Source organism: Suricata suricatta, chromosome 15, assembly GCF_006229205.1.
Source record: "Suricata suricatta isolate VVHF042 chromosome 15, meerkat_22Aug2017_6uvM2_HiC, whole genome shotgun sequence".
Taxonomy (NCBI): Eukaryota; Metazoa; Chordata; class Mammalia; order Carnivora; family Herpestidae; genus Suricata; species Suricata suricatta.
This window is the reverse complement of record NC_043714.1, coordinates 75,872,555-75,889,999: the sequence shown is the minus strand read 5'-3', so window position 1 is coordinate 75,889,999 and position 17,445 is coordinate 75,872,555. Positions and strand designations below refer to the sequence as shown.

Genomic DNA, 17,445 nt, shown 5'->3' with positions numbered 1-17,445 from the left:
CCCTCCCACTTCACCCCCTCAACACTTCACCCCCTCACCCCAGCCCTAGGCAGCCACTCCTCTTCAGGACTGACAGATTGGCCTGTTCTGGACATTTCTTATCATTGCAATCATACATACAGTATGTGGTCTTTTGTGTCCAGTTTCTCAATTAGCATATATATATATGTATATATATATTTGTTTCTTTATTTATTTGACAGAGGCAGGGCGAGTGAGCAGGGAAGGGGCAGAGAGAGAGGGAGACAGAGAATCCCAAGCAGCCTCTGTGCTCTATCGCATGAAACCTCAGGATCATGACCTGAGCCAAAACGACGCTTAGCCGACTGTGCCCCCAGGCGCCAGCGGAGGATTTTGAATGGGCGCCCGGGCGGCAGCAGCGTCGGTGCCGTCGCTTCTTGGTGCCGAGTGCGTCCGGCAGCGGGCGCCGCGCCTGCCTCTCCGTGTCCGGCCCGGCCGGTGGTGGCGGTCCTCTGTGTGTGCCGAGCCTGGGGTCCACCTCCCCTGTTCCCTGAGGTGACAAGTAAGTGCGGAAGGTGACAAGGTGAGAGCAGCGGCACGTCGCCCGCTTCCCGCCCTTTATCCGCGAAGCGCCCGGCCGCCCGCCTCGGCGCCTCGCTGCCCCGCGCCTTTCCTGCACTTGCCCGCCTTCCCGCTGCCGGGCTCTGGCGCCGGCTTGAATTCAGAAATCGCAAGTCGATTTTTTTCATTACAGTTCAGATGAATTCCTGGATTTAAAGAAGGAAGGAGGGTTCTTTTCGTGAGTCAGCCGTTTACCAGCTCTCATTTGTGTCTCTCGCCCTGTGAGGGTCAGGGTGGCCTGTGGACTCGAGGGCTTGCCGTCCGCGCCCTGCACTGGAGCAGGGAGGGGGGATGGACGACCCTACGGTCGCAGGCGGTGTGGCCCTCCGTGTTCCAGCCCCGAGTTCGCCACCAGGGCCTCAAGGCCTGCCTCCTGTATTCAGACGCAGACGGGTGTACATCAGGGGCCGCCGGCCTGCGTGAAGACGTGCGCAGCTGGCCCCGAGGGCAGACAGGGCCTCGGCAGCGGGTCCCTGCGGCTCCGCTCGCCGCGTACCTTGCCGTTCCTTGCCGTTCTCGGAAGAGAACTTTTCACACTGAGGGGTTGTATTTAACATGCTTTGGGCAGAAATGTTCGTAGTTTTACAGACTCCTTAGGTGGTATGGCCTGGCTGTGGGACCCGCTGTGGGACCCGCTGTGGGACCCGCTGTGGGCAGAGGGAGGCCAGGGCTTTGGGGAGGGAGGCGTCGGTGGGGCCGCAGACCTCAGGAGTCAAGGCAAGTACATCTTAATGCAGTGTTTTAACACAACAAACATTAATACAAAAAACCCCTGAGGGACAGGATGCCAGAGTTTTAAAGATAGGATCAGTGTTACTCATGTTTCCTTTTGCCCCACCGGCTGACGCACAGCACTGTTCCTTGTTGTGTGTTTCTATGTAGAGTTTAATTTCTTTTGTTGTTTTTAGTTCTCAAGGTGAAAACATAGACGATTGATGTCTTTACCTTTTAAACAAGCACTTGCAGTCCTAAATGCTCTTCGAAATACTCTTAGCTGCATTCTCAAGATTTTGATGTAGTTTTATTATTACTCTGTTCTGAACATATTTTGATTTTTTTTTTTTTTTTGTATTTGACCCAAGTGTTATTTAGAAAGGATTACTTTCTTGGGAAATATTGAGGACCTCACTAGATATTTTTCCTTTAAAATAGTTTCTTTCTATGTTCACTTATTATTTTGAACAGAAATACAACATGGCACAAAATTCAAATGGGTAGGCAGGGAGTCCCAAATCTCCACCTCTTTGCCCCAGTTTTCCTTTTGTTGAGTTGTCTGTCTGGAGAGTCCGTGTTCCTAACTGTGTGCACGTCTGCAGGTGGTCCGTGATCAGAGGAAGCAGACGCGTACTTGGGTTTTTCCTTTACAACAGAATCGGCACGGCCGACCCACTCTTCTGTGCCTTCGTGTGATTTGAAATCTGTGTCTCTAAAATCTTTGCATTTTAGGACTATGAGTATCAGTTTACACTTTTTATGCTACGTGGACTTTTTTCCTTAATGAGTGTTTTCCAGCATCAGTGACAAATTTGTAGCAAATACCTTTTTCCAAACTTTATTTGCTCATTTCTGTTGCCATGCAGGCTGTTGCTGGTTTTTCAGTATTGCGCATAAACTTAGGAATCCTTTAAGCCTCAGCTGCCTTAAAAGGGGGATTATGGGAAGTTTCTCAGAGCTGCCCGCCAGGAGCTGGATCTGGATCTGCAGGTGCAGTGACCAAGTGCTTGTCATCTCTTGGGCTCTGTCCTCTGTCCCTGTCATTTTGGGACCCCTCATGCTTAATTCAGTGAGTCAACACAGAAGATGCAGAATAGTGCGCTAGTAGGGATGCGCCCGCAGGGCCCTTTCTGCTTATAATACGAGATTCTCCTGACTGCTGTGGGGGGGTAGTGGGTGCTGCTCTGAACTTTACTGATGAGAGAGTCACGTTCTGGAGAGAAGCTCTTTAAAGAATGCCCAAAGTCCTGTACGGAGTGTGTGGCCAGGCGGGGGTCTCGGGAGGACTGGACACCAGCCGAAGGGGCGGCGGTGGGCTTGCAGGTTGAGGGTGGTGGGAAGCTGAAATGGTTTGGCCCGTGCCGCCGTCGCCTGGGAAAACGAAGGGGAAAGAGGTCCAGATGTGCGAGATAAAAAGTTCCGGAGACGTGTCTCCCGACAACGTGAACACGTGTAACACCACGCAACTGCACACGTAAAACTGGCTAAGACGGTAAGTGTCACGTTATGTTTTCTGTCCATCACAATAAAACATTTTGAAGAGTGTTAAAACCGCTGTAAAGGAGTGTCTCCCGTTTATCGTACAACAAACTGGCGAATATGATCACGTCCACTTTTACAGAGGACAGGAGAAGCCTCGAGGCGGCAGGGACATGCCTGAAGCCCAAGAAGCGGGATAGGGCCCCCGTCCTTGGGTGAGGCCAGGAGACTAACCCAACACCACAAGGGAGCTTAGTGCGCCTTTTTTTTTTTTTTTGGTTAATCCGTAATAAACTCTGAGATAAACACCAAGAGCCACTGTGAAGATCATTAAAAGGTCCCTGGGAACGAGCTGGAGGCTGCAGGACGCTCTCACCGCGACCACCCGTGGCACACAGGGCTGCCGCTTCTCCACACCCTGGCCAGCGCTTGCTCTTTCCCATTTCCCGGTTTTTAGAAATAGTCCTCCGAATAGTGTGAGGTTGGTTTTAACTTTTTTTAATTATAAAAAATTTTAGGGAGAATTGGAAATCTGACTATAAATTTCTTGCTAAATTAGAATAATGTGTGTTGATACCGGTGTGGCAGAAATGGGGGAGGGCCGGGAACCAAGGCCCCACCTTCCTTGGGAGGGAGGAGCAGCGGGAGGGAGGAGCCTCCCCTGCGCGCCTGCGCAGTGGCTGCTTCCTGAGGAGGGGCGCGGAGGCCTTCCAGCACAGCCACCAGGAGTCTCCGCTGCGGGCTGCTGCTTTTTTTTTTTTTTTTTTAAATTCATTTATTTTGAAGGAGAGAGAACTGGGGAGGGAAAGAGAGAGAATCCCAAGCAGACTCTGCATGGTCAGCGTGGAGCTGATGCTGGGCTCAAACCCACGAACTGTGACATCATGACCTGAGCCGAAACTAAGAGTCCGAGGCTTAGCTGACTCAGCTGCCCAGGCGCCCCTCAGCGGCACACTCGTGTCGGGGCACTCTGCTGCCCGCTCAGTAAGGTGACTGCTCACCCTCTGGATAAGGTGGATAGACAGGCCGAAAACGTTCGGAGGTGAAATGGTTGAATGGGCCATGTGTATGCACGTTCGGTAGACGCTTCACGGTTCCTTTGGAGGGTGTTAACATTAAAATAAACAGCTACTTGATTATCTCTTGATATTTGTTACTTGGTCAATTGTAAGCACCTCCCTCCCGCCCCCCCCTCCCCCATGTTTTAGAACATGGATCATTAGGTGGAACATTTTGGTGGGTCGCTTGTCCTGTTCTGTGTTATCTGGCTTCCACTAGTAGCTTTGAAAAACTAAAGTGGCATCTTTTTATAGATTTCAGGAGCCTTTTTTTCTTTTACATTTGATGACCAGGGGCCACTTGGGTGACTCAGTCGGTTAAGTGACTCCTAATTTCAGCTTGGGTCATGATCCCAGGTTGAGGGATCGAGCCTCTAGTCAGGTTCTGTGCTAAGCATGGAGTCTGCTTAGGATTCTCTCTCTGTCTCTCTCTCTCTGCATTTCTCTCTTATTCTGTATCTCTCTGCTTCTCCCCTATAAATAAACTTAAAAAAACCTTGATGACAAGTAGCCTCCCAACAGTTTCTAAATCTAGAATTTGCTTTCATCTCCTTAAGAAATGGTAATTAGTGTCTGGGAAAATACTCTTTCATTATTGTCTAAATTCGCAGTAAGTTGGATGTTCTGCCTCATCAGGCTTGCGGTCACCCTTCCATTTCATAGACCTTCAGTTGCCTAATTCATTGTGAAGTGTGCTTCCAGGTGATTTTGGTGTCCCTCAGCAGCCACGTGCCGGGACGGCGGTTCCCTGCGGCCTGGGGCGGGGTGGCCGACTCTGGAGGGCCGTCCCCCGAGCCGAGGAACTTGGCGAACGGGCGTGGCCAAGGGCCCCGAGCAGCTTGTACCTCACGTCCTTTCCGTGGGCACGGTTCGTCGCTTGCTCTCCGGTCCCCGTGGGCCCGCCGCCGTGCGCTCATCCTTCGTGGGCTGCGTGGGGCCTGTTTCCCGGTTCTCTGGAACTCCGCGGCACCCGGAGGCCGGCGTCCTCTCGGTGGTGCCGGGAATGCGGCTTCCGGCAGGCGTGCGAGCGCTGGGGCGTCCGCAGCGTCATGTCACTGGGTTTCTCTGCTCCTCCGTTTGTTTCCATGTCACATGTGGCCTGGTGGCATCCTCTGTCTCGCCGGTTGTTGGAATTACTAGTTGAAAGAACAGGTGAAGTTCAGCAGGTCAGAGAGGAGCCCGGACCAGAGCCTGATGGCCCGAGGGAGGCTCCAGCCTTGCTACTGAGGAGCTCCGTGACCTGGGACAGGTGACGTCACTCCCTGTGTGCTTCGGTTTCGTCATCTGTTAAATGGGGGTGATGGAGCCTCCCTCCTGAAGCTGGTTATTAATAATAGTCTGCAGTTTAAAAGCATTTTGAAGGGGGTTGGCCCAGGCTGAGCGTTAACGTGTCTCCTCATTATGTCATTGTCATCACACTTCCTTGGTGTTGGCGTTGCCATTATGCTATTTTGTGACTGACTGGCACAGTCACTGCTCAGGTGATAGGTAGTGTCATTGTCCTTGTTATTGAGCAAATGGAGGTTTGGGATAGTGAAGTGAGTCTTTGTGTCATGGATGGCGCCGGGGCTCCGCTGAGCCTCCAGGGGCGGGTTCAGTGCCTCGCTCAGCCCCCCGCAGCTCCTCAGAGCAGCGCGGGGGGCGGCGCAGGGACTGGTGGACACTAGGCACGGACAGCCGCTGACCCGCCACCTTTTGGAGCACGTAAAACCGGTTGCTTTGAGGAAAGGGACAGGGGGCCAGGACGGCTACAGTCTGCGGCTTGCGCAAATAGTAATCTCTTTCTTACACATTTTAATGAAAAGTTTACCTGCGAAGTAGGACGTACTAGGGTTGCTTTTAACTACACTGGTACTGTAACGTTGTTAAAAATCACAGAACTTCTTAATGAGCGATGGCCTTTATATTAGTGTATAGAATTTCGTAAATCAGAGAGCATACAGGCACTGCTTACTTTTTTCACTTCCATTACCATTGACTGTAACTCGTGCTTTCCAAGATGCCACTGGATGGGAATCCAAAAGCATAACCCGTCTTTAGTATTTGGCACGAAGAAAGTTGGAGGGATGCCGTCACAGGGTAGCGGGCCCTCGCGAACTGTTTCAGCCCTCTGGCCTTCGGCGCTGCCGCCCCTGAGGCCCCCCCCCCCCACTCCATGGACACTGGGAGGGACCCGCTCTGTCAGCCATGGGAAGGACGGAGCCCCAGGGCGGTCTGTGCAGGCTCGTCCCTGTCCCCGTCGCTCTGCCTGCTGGCCTGGAGGGGCCTTTGCTTCTTTGATCTTGGCCTCTCCTGTGTCCCCAGGACTTTGGGCAGGAGCAGGCACTCCTTGGGTACTGAGGGCGGGTACAGGGTACACAGCAGCCTGGGGTGGGGGAGCTGCCACCCTCGGGTTATCTGCAGTCGGAGACTCGCCTGCTCCTCTCCTTCCTGTCCACACTCGACTTTCTTTGCCTCCAGAGCTCCCGGGTGTGTCCTCCTGTCCCCTCTGCGCTGTGGAGGCGCCAGCTGCCGCTGCCACTTGCACCAGACCCTCTTTTCTATGTAGGTGGGGCCGCGGCATCTCTTCTGTCCTGCTCAGAGACCCTTCTGGGGCGTGCGCGCGCGTGTGTGTGTGTGTGTGTGTGTGTGTGTGTGTGAGTGTGTGTGAGTGAGAGGGGGCGGGAGGGAGAGAGGGAGGGAGGGAGGGAACACCCCTGGCTCTTGGAGGACAGGTGGGGGCTCATGAAGCTGTGTCCCCGTAGCTGCAGGACTCCTTCTCATCCTAAGAGGGGGTGGCAGCCCCGATCTTGCTGGGGAGCTGTGACCGTGGGTGTGATCGGTATCCGGTGTGCAGGACATCTTTGGCAACTAGTAAAGGTAGTTTTTATTTTCTAACTTTTGAGTCATAAGTTGCAGTAGAGACTCGGAGTTTGCTTGGGTTGTTGGTACAGTCTGTTACTTGCTGGGTCAGATTAAACCCCAGGCCATTCTCAGGGTCTGAGCCAGATACCAGATGTGCTGCTGGGTGCCCTAGATCCTTCTCTGATGGCAGCAGCCCTTGATGCCCCGAGCTGTCCTCGGTGATGGTGATGTGTGTGCTTGTTTCTTCTGTTCTTTTCCCAGCTGGCGTGCCTGGGTTTTCCGGGCGCCCCCTTTCTTCCCAGGTTGCCTGGGGTCAGAGTGCACTCTGGTGAATGACCTGTTTTCACTGGGGCATCTGAGAGGTCATTTGCCCTCTGACTGCTCTCCGGAGGCCGCGTTTAAGGCCTGGAGACAAAGCCTTCATCAGGAGGAGTGTGTTAGAAATGATGCTCACGGTCCTGGCACGTCACTAGACACAGAGAGGCCTCTTGTTTTCACAAGTTCATGAATTCATAAAGCCTCGGTCCTGTTCACAGTTAAGTAGAGGACTTGATTTTGTCCTCGTTCAAGGGAGTTACTCCTGACAGAGCCCCCACGTGCGAGGGGGGCCGCCCGGGCAGCGCCCCAGCCTGTGTTCCTGGTGCTCAGCCCCGACGGCAGACTCCGGCCGCCCTGTCACTCACCGCCCGCCTGCGAAAAGGAGCACGGTGCTCGAGGTGTCCGAGGTGACCGTGACCGTCCCAGCTCGAAGGAGAGGGTGGAGGAGGTAGTTTGCATTTTTAAGAAAAGCTGCTAGTGCACATCGTGGTTTTCCTGTCCTGCATCTCCCATGTGTGTTTAGTACTCACCTATTCTAAAATCAAGAAACGAAATCACGAATCTTCGATTCCTCAGATTTCCTCAGCTAATTTTAAAAGAATCTAATAACTTTTAATATTTTTCTTTTATGAATAGTCACAATATTTCTTGTTTTTATGTTTTCTAAATACAGTTTTATAAAATTGCAAACTTAACTGTCAAAGTATCGGAAAAAATACTTTTCCTCAGAAACATCTGGGTTCCTATACACGTATTTTTACACACTTGTTTTTAATGTTGATCAAGATTTCTTCCCTGGTGCTATTCATGTTTCATCAGGATAATTATCTTAAGTTTTAAGGTCAGAATTGGGCTGGCAAAATGCCAAAAGCATGACTTTGAAAACAAAAAGTTGGAGGAGCCATCCGAGGCCGGATCTGGGTCAGACTTGATTTGTGGCTTACGCAGGTTTAGACTGGCCTGTTGGTTTTGTGACCGGAGTCGGCCAGACGAATTGAAGCGAGGGGTGGGATTAGCATATTAATCAGGCCCTGGCCGCCGCCTTCTTTCCCTCCTTCCTCAGCCCCTCCCTCCCTGCCTCCTTCCTTCCCTGAATGAATCTAGGAGCCCAGGCCCCCAGGGTCACGTTACTAGCCGGTTCCATTCTGCCCCGGAGCTTAATCTGGCCAGGATGGTGTGTGTTTCAGATTGCGGAAGCAGGAGAAGATTCTGTAACTGAGGGGCATTCTTCAAGCTGCTGGAAAGTGTTACAGAAGGAACACCTCCCCAGTTCTGCCTCCAGCTCTGAAACCAGGAGCAGCAGGGGGAGACTCCGTGTGGCCGTGGATCTGAGCGGAGCCCGTGGGAGCGCTGGCCCGGGCCTGGGGGCGCGGCCACCCTGCCTTCTCTCCAGAGGCCTGAGTGTATGTTGCTGGAAGTGGCAGGCCGAGGGGCCCAGGGCCCAGCAGGTGCCGTCCGCATGGAGAGGAGGGGCTGCAGTCCGTTTCCGGTGTGCTGGGCCGAAGGTATACATGACTTAAATATCTGTTTGGTTTTAATTGCATTCAAATTTATGCTTTTGCACTAAACAAGGTGGAGGAGAGGTTTTCAGAATTTATTTCAAATAGATTTATAATTAAATTTAAGGAAAAGTGGAAATTGAGGCGGTATCAGGTTTGCAGCTCTTGGGATAAAACCAGATAGATAATTTTTAAAATGGTAAATAATATTTTTGTGGAAGCACATTTTAAGTAAGCTATCTTTTTTGTGCTTGTCCTGTGCTTGCACATCTTATTGTGTATGTGTGTGTGTGTGTGTGTGTGTGTGTGTGTGTGTGTGTAAGGTTTTGTTTATTCATTTACATCATCTCCACATCCAACATGGGCCTTGAGCTCAGGACCCTGAGATCCAGAGCCTCAGGCTCTTCGGACGGAGCCAGCCCGGTGCCCCTATTTTGTGCTTTAATTAGGACACCCGTGTCCGATCTGTGATGTGGAAAGTTTTAAAGAATAAAGAGACTCCTTTTAACTTAAATAGGACTGGAGGAAAAAAGAGTGATGTGGTTTTCAAAAATTGGTTTTCTTTACTCAATGTAAAGATTGTGTATTTGGAACTCCATATTATCATAAGGTGGCTTACCACTAAGGGTCGGTAATACCGTAAAGAGACATTCTTCCATGTTAATGTTGTTAGGGTTTTTATTGTATGAAAATATAAATATAAAATATAGCATCTTCCTTGTAAACATTCAAGACAGTACTTGGGAAGCGTGTCGAGAAGTGACAATGCCGTGTGCTCTGTGGGTGGATAAGACCCAGGCAGGCTGCTGCTCCTGACGCGCTAGTGAGTATTAACCCTGGGAGACGAAGTCGTCATAAAGAATTTAATGCAAATATTTATTATGATTTTTAAAAATCTATTCAAGCGTCACGTTAACATACTCAGGAAAGATTTTAAAAGGGAGGCCCCTGTGCTGGGTAAGGACCTACAGGCTCGCAAGTGGACCTTCGGACTGGTCTCACTCCGTGCTTAGCTGGTTGAGAGCCGCCAGGGTGCCGCTGAGCCGGGGCCAGGCCCTAGCTCTGGTGTTAGGTTGCTTTTCATTCACCAGGTCATCAGCACCGCCCAAAGATTCTTATCCAGCCCTCTCAACATTTCTTCTCTTTCCCTCCCTCCCTCCCTCCCTTCCTTCTTTCCTTCTTTTAATATTTTATTCTTAGGTAGTTTCTACACCCAATGTGGGGCTCAAACTTGCAACCCCGAGAGCAAGGGGTGCAAGCCCTTCCACTGAGCCGGCCAGGTGTCCCTTTTAAACAGCCCTAAAGCATGTGATATTAGGACTCTCTTAGCGTGCTGCTCTCTGAACAAAGCACCTGCCACTTTTATTTCCTAATTAGGTACTTAGAGTAAGATCTCGCTCAGTGAAATTCACACTTTGAATTTTGAAGGGTTTTGGATTTGGGAACCTTTAAAAGCTACAGCTTCTTACCTCAAGATCGCACTGAATGACTGACATGACAAGTGACCAGCGCTCAGAGGTCGAGAGTCCCATGCGGTACTTGTGGAAGGCTTGGTTCGTTCTCAGGCTGGCGGGGCCGCACGCACAGTGCCATTCCGTGGTGTGCCAGCCCTCTTAGCACCGCGCGCTAGCAATAACGCTCCGATTTCAGGAAGTCTAGTCTAAATTAAAGTCTGTGAATCTAGTACCAGTGGGATATTCAATAATTGGCTACTAGGTTTTTAAGAAATTCAAAGTGACTTTAGAAATATGAACTTGGGAAGAGAAAGACTGGGGTGGTTTTTTTGCCCGTCTCCTCCCACAGCAACTGATGGAAGCAACTAACTCTCCCATTACGTTTGCTGACTGGCAGAGCAAATGAATAGAGGCGCCTGTAACTGAAATACCATTTTGATAGAGGTCAGGGTTGGGTAGGAGAGCAGACCAAGAGCAGACCACGGTGTGGAAGAGGAGGAAGAGGTAGGGACAGCATCAGGGTCAGAATCTGTCGGTTTGTAGGGCTGGAGCAGGCCATCGCCTCCAATGAACAGTCTTCCTTCTGGATCGTTCAAGAGGAGGTTTCTGATGGCGCTGAGGAGCTTGTCACCCCGTCCCCCGCTCTGGGCTGAGCGCACTGCCTCCCCCGGGAGCACACAGTGTGCAGGTTCTCCGAACTCTTCTCGGACCAGGCCAGGAAGGCAGGAAGCCTTAGGTTTTGTTCTGCGTAATTTTTGCTGTGTGATAAAGACAAAGATGTTGGTGTGTAGGAATTGGCCGAATCGGTTATTTTCAAGTATAAAAGTTACTACTTTTAGATAAAGACAAAATAAAAAGCTCAAGTCCAAAAACTACAAATCTCTGTTTGCAGTTAGACATTCGAAACCACATTTGATTTTATCGGTCACATTAACCTCAAAAAACATCAGTGTCCCAATTTAAGAAGACACAAAATGCTTAGTAGAACAGGCTAAAAATAATAGAACAGAGCTATATTTGCATACTTTGAACTGAACCCGTTCAGGCCCCCTTACGACCGAAGCTGGCTTCCTGTGCCGGGGGTGGGCGTCAAGAGACCACCTTCCAGCCCTCCCGCAGAGGGGGTATTTTAACATATTTGAAAGGACTTTGTTACATGTGCTCAGCCATATCATGGTTTCCGGGGCTTGAAGGTGGCTCTGACCCGGAGTGCTGAAGCAAAGGTCAGCGTCCGCTGCGCTGGGTTTGGGTGCCGGGCTCTTGGGTGCAGAGGGCCCTGCCGGGAAAGTTCGGGAAAGTTCTCGGATTACGGATTACGTTAGTGCTAGTGTGTGCTGGCTTTGTTCATCTCTGGGAGACTGGGGAGGGGGAAGAGGTGTCAGGGCTGCGGTTGTTAGGGGTGAGTGTGTATGTTGAGGTTTTCCTAAATCTTTTACTACCAGGTTGAGCTCGAGCATACTAGTAATAGTTTGCCTGTGTGATTCTGGGCCCTGTGATTGAAGTCTGTATCAATATTTTATTATTATTATTTTTTAAGTTTATTTTGAGAGAGAAAATGAACATGCAGGAGCAGCAGAGAGAGAGGGAGACAAAGAGAATCCAAAGCAGGCTCTGCGCTGAGCACAGAGCCCAACGCAGGACCCGATCCCATGAACCACAAGATCGTGACTTGGGCCAAAATCAAGAGTCAGACGCTCAACCCACTGAGCCTCTCAGGCGCCCCTCTCTCCTTCCCTCCTCCATGTGGCTGTGTGCGGTGGGTCCTCTGTGTCTCACCTGCCAGTGACAACTCTTGTCTTAATCAACATGTGCGTTTTTCATAAACTTCCGCTACTTCGGAGCCTCTTAGCTGTCGCCCCCGAAGCCTGTTCCTCCTTGTGTCCTCCCTGTCTTTGCGAACGTGCTGGACCCCCTTAGTGCTCGGGCCGCAGACCAGGACGCCTCTCAGACACGCCTGCCCCGTGGAGTGAGTTCGCCTCTGTACCCGCACAGTTCTGGTTCTGTCTCCAGAGTGTGTATTGAGCTCCCCAGCCTCTCCCCCTTTCTGCGGTGTCCACTCTGGACCGTGTGGCCGTCAGGTGTCTCTGGGCTGTGGGAGGTGCTTCCTGTTACACGGTCATCCTTCACCCAGCTGCCCGAGGGAGTTCTCCTGAAGCTCACCCAGGGTTACTCTCCTAAAGCTCTGGTGGCTTCTTACTGGGTAAATTGCAAATCCTTAATGTGGCCTACGAGGCCTCGTCGGATCGGGCTTCTCCCTGCCATCGCCAGCGGCCAGCTGCTGGCCTCCTGCTCATCGGCGGTGCGGTGGTTTGACTCCTGAGCACCCCGGACACCCGCGGCTCCTCCCGGTCAGGCCGTTTGCGCCCGTGCGTGCCTCTCCGTCCCCTGCCTTCCCTGCTCCTCCTGATGTCTCAGGCCTGAGCCTGAAGGGCCTCTCAGCCCGCTCAGCCTAAACTGCTTTCTCCCCGATGTCCCCTCCCCGAGCCTTCTCTGGTGGTCTCGCACAGCACTTACTGTGACGTCATTACTCTATGTACTTGGGGGCTTTCTGTCTCCTTCGCTAGATAGAGGCCTCAACACAGGGATTGGGCCAGGTTTTCTTCTGCTTGTCAAGGTACTGGCACAAAGGAAAACTACCTTAATGAATGAGCTCTTCACAGGCTTGCCTAATCCACACCCCTTACAGTCGGGTGAGAGGAGTAGATTGGTGTTTGGGTTTCTTCCTGTGGCACACTCTGCACCCAGTGCCCTCGACAGATGGGTCTCGGTCTGGCTCCCAGGGCCTGCTAGCTTCCCTGGGAATTGTTTCCCTGGGCCCCTGCCGCTCCGCTGGGATTCTCGCCATCCCTTCTGACAGCTTGAGTTGCTAATGGACTCGTGGGGAAGACAGATTAAAATATATGTAATATATATGATCATATTTATGTAAATATCTAGATATCTGTACATTTATAGTAAAAGGTGCTTAAACGCTTTCCAGAAGAGTGACTAAGCTGTATGAGGGAACAACTCTCAATGCCTGGCACATAGTAGGCCCTCAGTAGGAATGAATGCTGAGCTGGTTCCAGTCTATTCTCTGCCTACCCTGATGGCAGTGCTGTTACTGGAGACTGCCCCCTCTCCACTGGCCTCGCCGTCTGCCTCTGGCCGTGGCGCTGCCTGCCGTTAGTTTTTGGACAGGACCTGACCGGGTGCCTCTTCGTGCCTCTTTTGCTTTGGAACATTCGTTCTTTCTAAATGGAAAACTTTCAGTACTCTGCCCTAGGGCCTGTGTGTGTGTGTGTGTGTGTGTGTGTGTGTGTGTCTCTCTCTCGCTCTCTCGCTCTCTCTCTCTCTCTCTCTCTCTCTCATCTGGACCACTGGGCTGGCTCTGCTGTCTGTGCCTCAGCTCTGCACACACAGGTGTAGCTGGTGACTCATCAACAACTGTTTATTTGTGGGGCGCTTGGCTGGCTCAGTTGGTGACTTCAGCTGAGGTCATGATCTCACAGTTCGTGGGTTCAAGCCCCGTGTCAGGCTCTGTGCTGACAGCTCAGAACCTGGAGCCTGCTTCAGATTCTGTGTTTCCCTCTCTCTCTCTGACCCTCCCCCGCTTACACTCTCTTTCTTAAAAATAAATAAACGTTAAAAAACTTATTTTTCAAAACAAAACAAAACAAAACAAAACCCCAAACAACTATTTATTTGCTTCTCTCCCATTACTTGGATGTAAACCTCTTGTGGGCCAGGTTCACATCTTCCGACTTTCTGAATCCACACAACCTGACGGATTGTCAGCACTCAGTAGTTGTTGAGGGTAGAAAACCCCGCTGAATTGGCGAAATCTGGGCCATTTTTCTAGTGGGTGTGCTGTTTGATGCCTGGGGAGGGCATTCTGTGCTGAGGGTGCGTGGGGAGCACTGAGAAACCACCTTGTGTGGAGCGTTTAGGGAAACGTGGGCTTTTCTCCTGGTGGCCGTTGGCGGCTGGAGGGAGGGCGGCAGGGTAGGGGAGTCCGGCCACCCAGGTTCTCTAAGCCTTCCCCCTGCGCGCCTTTCTCTCCTTCCCTGGGAGCCTCTTCCTGCCACGGGGCTTTGCACACCATGCCTGCCTCTGTGCCCCGCTGCGCCTCCCCGTCCCCGGGGCCTCTCTGTCTTCCTGGAGCCCACTGGATGCCGCCCGGCCGGTCAGGCGTGGGTTCCGGGATCGGTCTCTCCCGTGGCACTTGTTCCCCTGCTCGCTGTCAGCGCAGTGCCTGCTGAGCGTCCGTCTGTGCCGCAGCCCCGGCTCGAAGGAGCTGTACCAGCAGTGGAGCACAGGGTCCCCGGGCGCCATGTGTGGGGCTGAAGACCAGCGGGCGGGCGGTGCCGGCAGAGACCCAGTGCAGCCGGCCGCGTGTTCTCCGCGCAGGGCCCACCCGTGCTCCCAACGTCCTAACCCAGAGAAGACAGGGAGCCCCGCAACCCCACCGCGGGCATTGTCACCGCCACCGCCCTGGCTAGTTTGTCTCTCGGATTCTTTCCCGTTCCTTTTTGTGTTTGGAGAAGAGGTGGCCGCTGTCCCCCACCTCCGGCCCCTGATGGAGGAGGGGGGGTGGTCCTCTTTGAAGGCCTTCCTGCTGGCACCCGTCCCCATCTGCCCCCGGCCCCCCTCCTGCTCGCCCTGCTCACCAGCTGCCATTCTCTGGGGGTGCCTCCGGCCTCACACCGAAGAGACCCTTAGAGTGATGAATTCAGTCACTTGCTCTGCTTGCAGCAACAAGGGTCCAAGTCACCAGAGGCACATGGGAAGGGCGATGGAGGTCTTTGTGACAATTAAAAAAAACGTCTTTTTAGTGTCTTAGTGGTTAGTGACACTGATTTTATTATTTTTTAAAAAATTTTTAAATATTTATTTTTGAGAGACAGAGCACAAGTGAGGGGTGGGGGTAGAGAGAGATAGGGAGACACAGAATTCGAAGCAGGCTCCAGGCTCCAGGCTCCGAGCTGTCAGCACAGAGCCTGATGTAGGGCTTCAACCCACAAACCTTGAGATCATGACCTGAGCCAAAGTCGGCCGCTTAACTGACTGAGCCACTCAGGCGCTCCATTTTTATTATTATTATTTTTTAATGTTTATTAGAGAGAGAGAGTGCGTAGGTGTATGGGGCAGGGGCAGAGAGAGAGGGAGAAAGAGAATTCCAAGCAGGCTCTGCACTGTCAGTGCACAGCCTGGTGTGGGTCTTGAACTCATGAACCATGAGATCATGACCTGAGCTGAAAGCAAGAGTTGGACGCTTAATTGACTGAGCTGCCCAGACGCCTGACACTGATTTGACTTTAAAATAGTGTTCACAAATCTTTGATTTCAGATTTACCAGAAATTGTTCAAACTATTAGGGATTTATTATAAATCAACAGCTTCTCTGTATTTTGTAACTTTATCAGTTTTCAGTTAAAGAGAAAAACCTAACTTTGTTAAAGCAATTAGCACAGAGTATTTTCGTTTTGCCTTTAGATGACGTTCATTTAAGCTTTGTAGTGTTGTTGACTTTAGCCCACAGATTTTGGGTTTCTGTTCACGTGTTAGTATCCAACTGTTCCGGGTGATCATTGTTTGCATCTTTATACCTTTCTTGCTGAAAAGCTCTACAGAGTGAGCCCTGTTGTGTTTCTGGCATTGATGTTGAACACAGACCAGCGGTGGCAAGTGTTTCCTCTGAGTAGAAGAGCACACTGCCGGCCCTGTGCTGTGGCCGGACGCCCTGGTGCGCTGTGCCAGTCACAGTAGCTTCCAGAGCTGCCGGACTCCGGGTCTCGTCTCTTTGGACTGGGGCTGTGTTGAATCCGCCGCTGGGCTGGGGGAAGTGACCCGTGGGCAGTGCTGTGACTTCTGGTGGACCTGTCCGGCTAGCTAGGCCTGGGAGCCCTCTTGGTCCCGTGGAGATCTTCGTGTGGGGGCTTCATGCTGCTTTGATTCTGTTGTAAAGGACGGTTTTTTTGGCTTTTCGGCCTAATTGTCCAGTTCTTGGCTTAGTATGTAGAGGTGGATTATCTTGTTAGTTTTTCTTGTGCCTTTACTACAAATTCATTTATTAGTTCTGGTGGTTTATCTGAGCAAGTAGAAAATCCCAAGAAATCTATAATCACCTAATCTGAAAAAACCCTTCTCTCCAGTCTTAATGTCTTTTATTTCCCTGTCTTGCCCTCGGGCCTCGACTGGCACCTTCATTACAGTGGCCTCCTCATGTGCTGACCCCGGAGAGAAAGCTTTCAGTGTTAGGTAGGATTTAGCCCTAGTTTGTCTTTGTTTTTGTAGATACCGCTTCTGAATAAAATTTTCCTTTTAACCCCTAGTTTTCTGAGAGTTGCTTTTTTTTTTTAAATCATGAGAGGGTATTGACTTTTGTCAAGTGCTTTTTCTGTATTAATCATAGAGACTTTCTGTTTTTTAAAATAGTGGATGATTAACATTCTGATGGTTGAATCAACTGTGCATTCCTGAGGTAAACCCCACTTGATCATGAGTTATTATCCTGTTGCTATATTGTTAGAGTCAATATGCAGTATTTTGTTGTATTTTGTTTAGGGAATCTGTGTCTTTTGTATAGGGGGATATCAGTGTGTAAGTTGTTTTCTTCTTGTGACATTTTGATGTCAGGTACGGTCGTTCTAGTGAAACCAGTTGGGAGGTGGCCCCGTATATCTCCATTTCCGTGACCAGCGAATGCAGGGCTAGGAGACCCTGATCTCTGGTGGCAGTCCTGGAGTCGCAGGCCCGTTTGATGGGGAGCGGTTAGTCTGGAAGGGCCACAGAGCAGCAGTGGAGGTGTTTTCTGTCTTTGTGACTCATAGCTCAGGGACGGGGATGCGCGTGTGTGTGTGTGTGTGTGTGTGTGTGCGCGCGCGCTTACGTAGAAGCCGCGGAACGTGCCCGCCAGAGCGGTGCACCTCCCGTTAGGCTGCGGAGCAGAGCCAGTGGGGTTGGGCTGTGAACACACCTCCCGTGCGCGTGGCCATTCTGGAAGCCCCGCCTTGTTCTCAGTTTGGAAAGGGAAGGCCCTACACATCAACACAGTACCTTCAATCAGGCTGCTAAAACCCTGTAGCCCGGGGAGGAGACTCTGTACAAGTAAGGTCTAAAGTGTAGGATTTCAGATGCTTAAAATACTGGTTTTTTGATGACCAGACAGGCATGGCTAACAGTTTGTAGGAGGGAAATGCATGCTATTCCCTGATATTACACGTATAATGAAGTAGCAGAGCGTTAAAGGAGTTAGTTAGAAGAAATGCAGATCAGAACGTGGAACCATAAAGAAGACAGTTTCCTAGAGCCAGGAAGTGAAGAGGAGGGTTGAGGCTGAACACCGAGGCTGGAGGCCGCGGCGCCGGAGCAGAGGCTTTGGTGGTGAAGGCCGTGCATGCGACTCGGACTGGAGAAGTCCCGGACGTGCACGGTCCTTTCGTGTGGCTCTGCCACCAGGAAGGTCCCCTGAGGTTCTGTCGGTGGGTGATGCTTCGGGTGGAAACATTTCAAACC

At 51.4% G+C, this 17,445-nt stretch overlaps 1 protein-coding gene across 21 annotated transcripts in view; it reads left to right on the top strand.

Annotated features, from left to right (window-relative positions):
* Positions 1–17,445, top strand: part of PTK2 (protein tyrosine kinase 2) — a 207,157-nt gene that overhangs the window by 20,281 nt on the left and 169,431 nt on the right. The window contains exon 1 of one of the 21 annotated variants that reach the window (XM_029923991.1): positions 8,305–8,500. The exons of the other annotated variants lie outside the window; for them this stretch is intronic. Within the exon in view, the coding sequence (XP_029779851.1) occupies positions 8,401–8,500 (100 nt within the window). The 5' untranslated portion in view covers positions 8,305–8,400. Of the gene's footprint in view, positions 1–8,304; positions 8,501–17,445 lie in introns of those variants that run through there. 21 annotated transcript variants of the gene reach the window in all.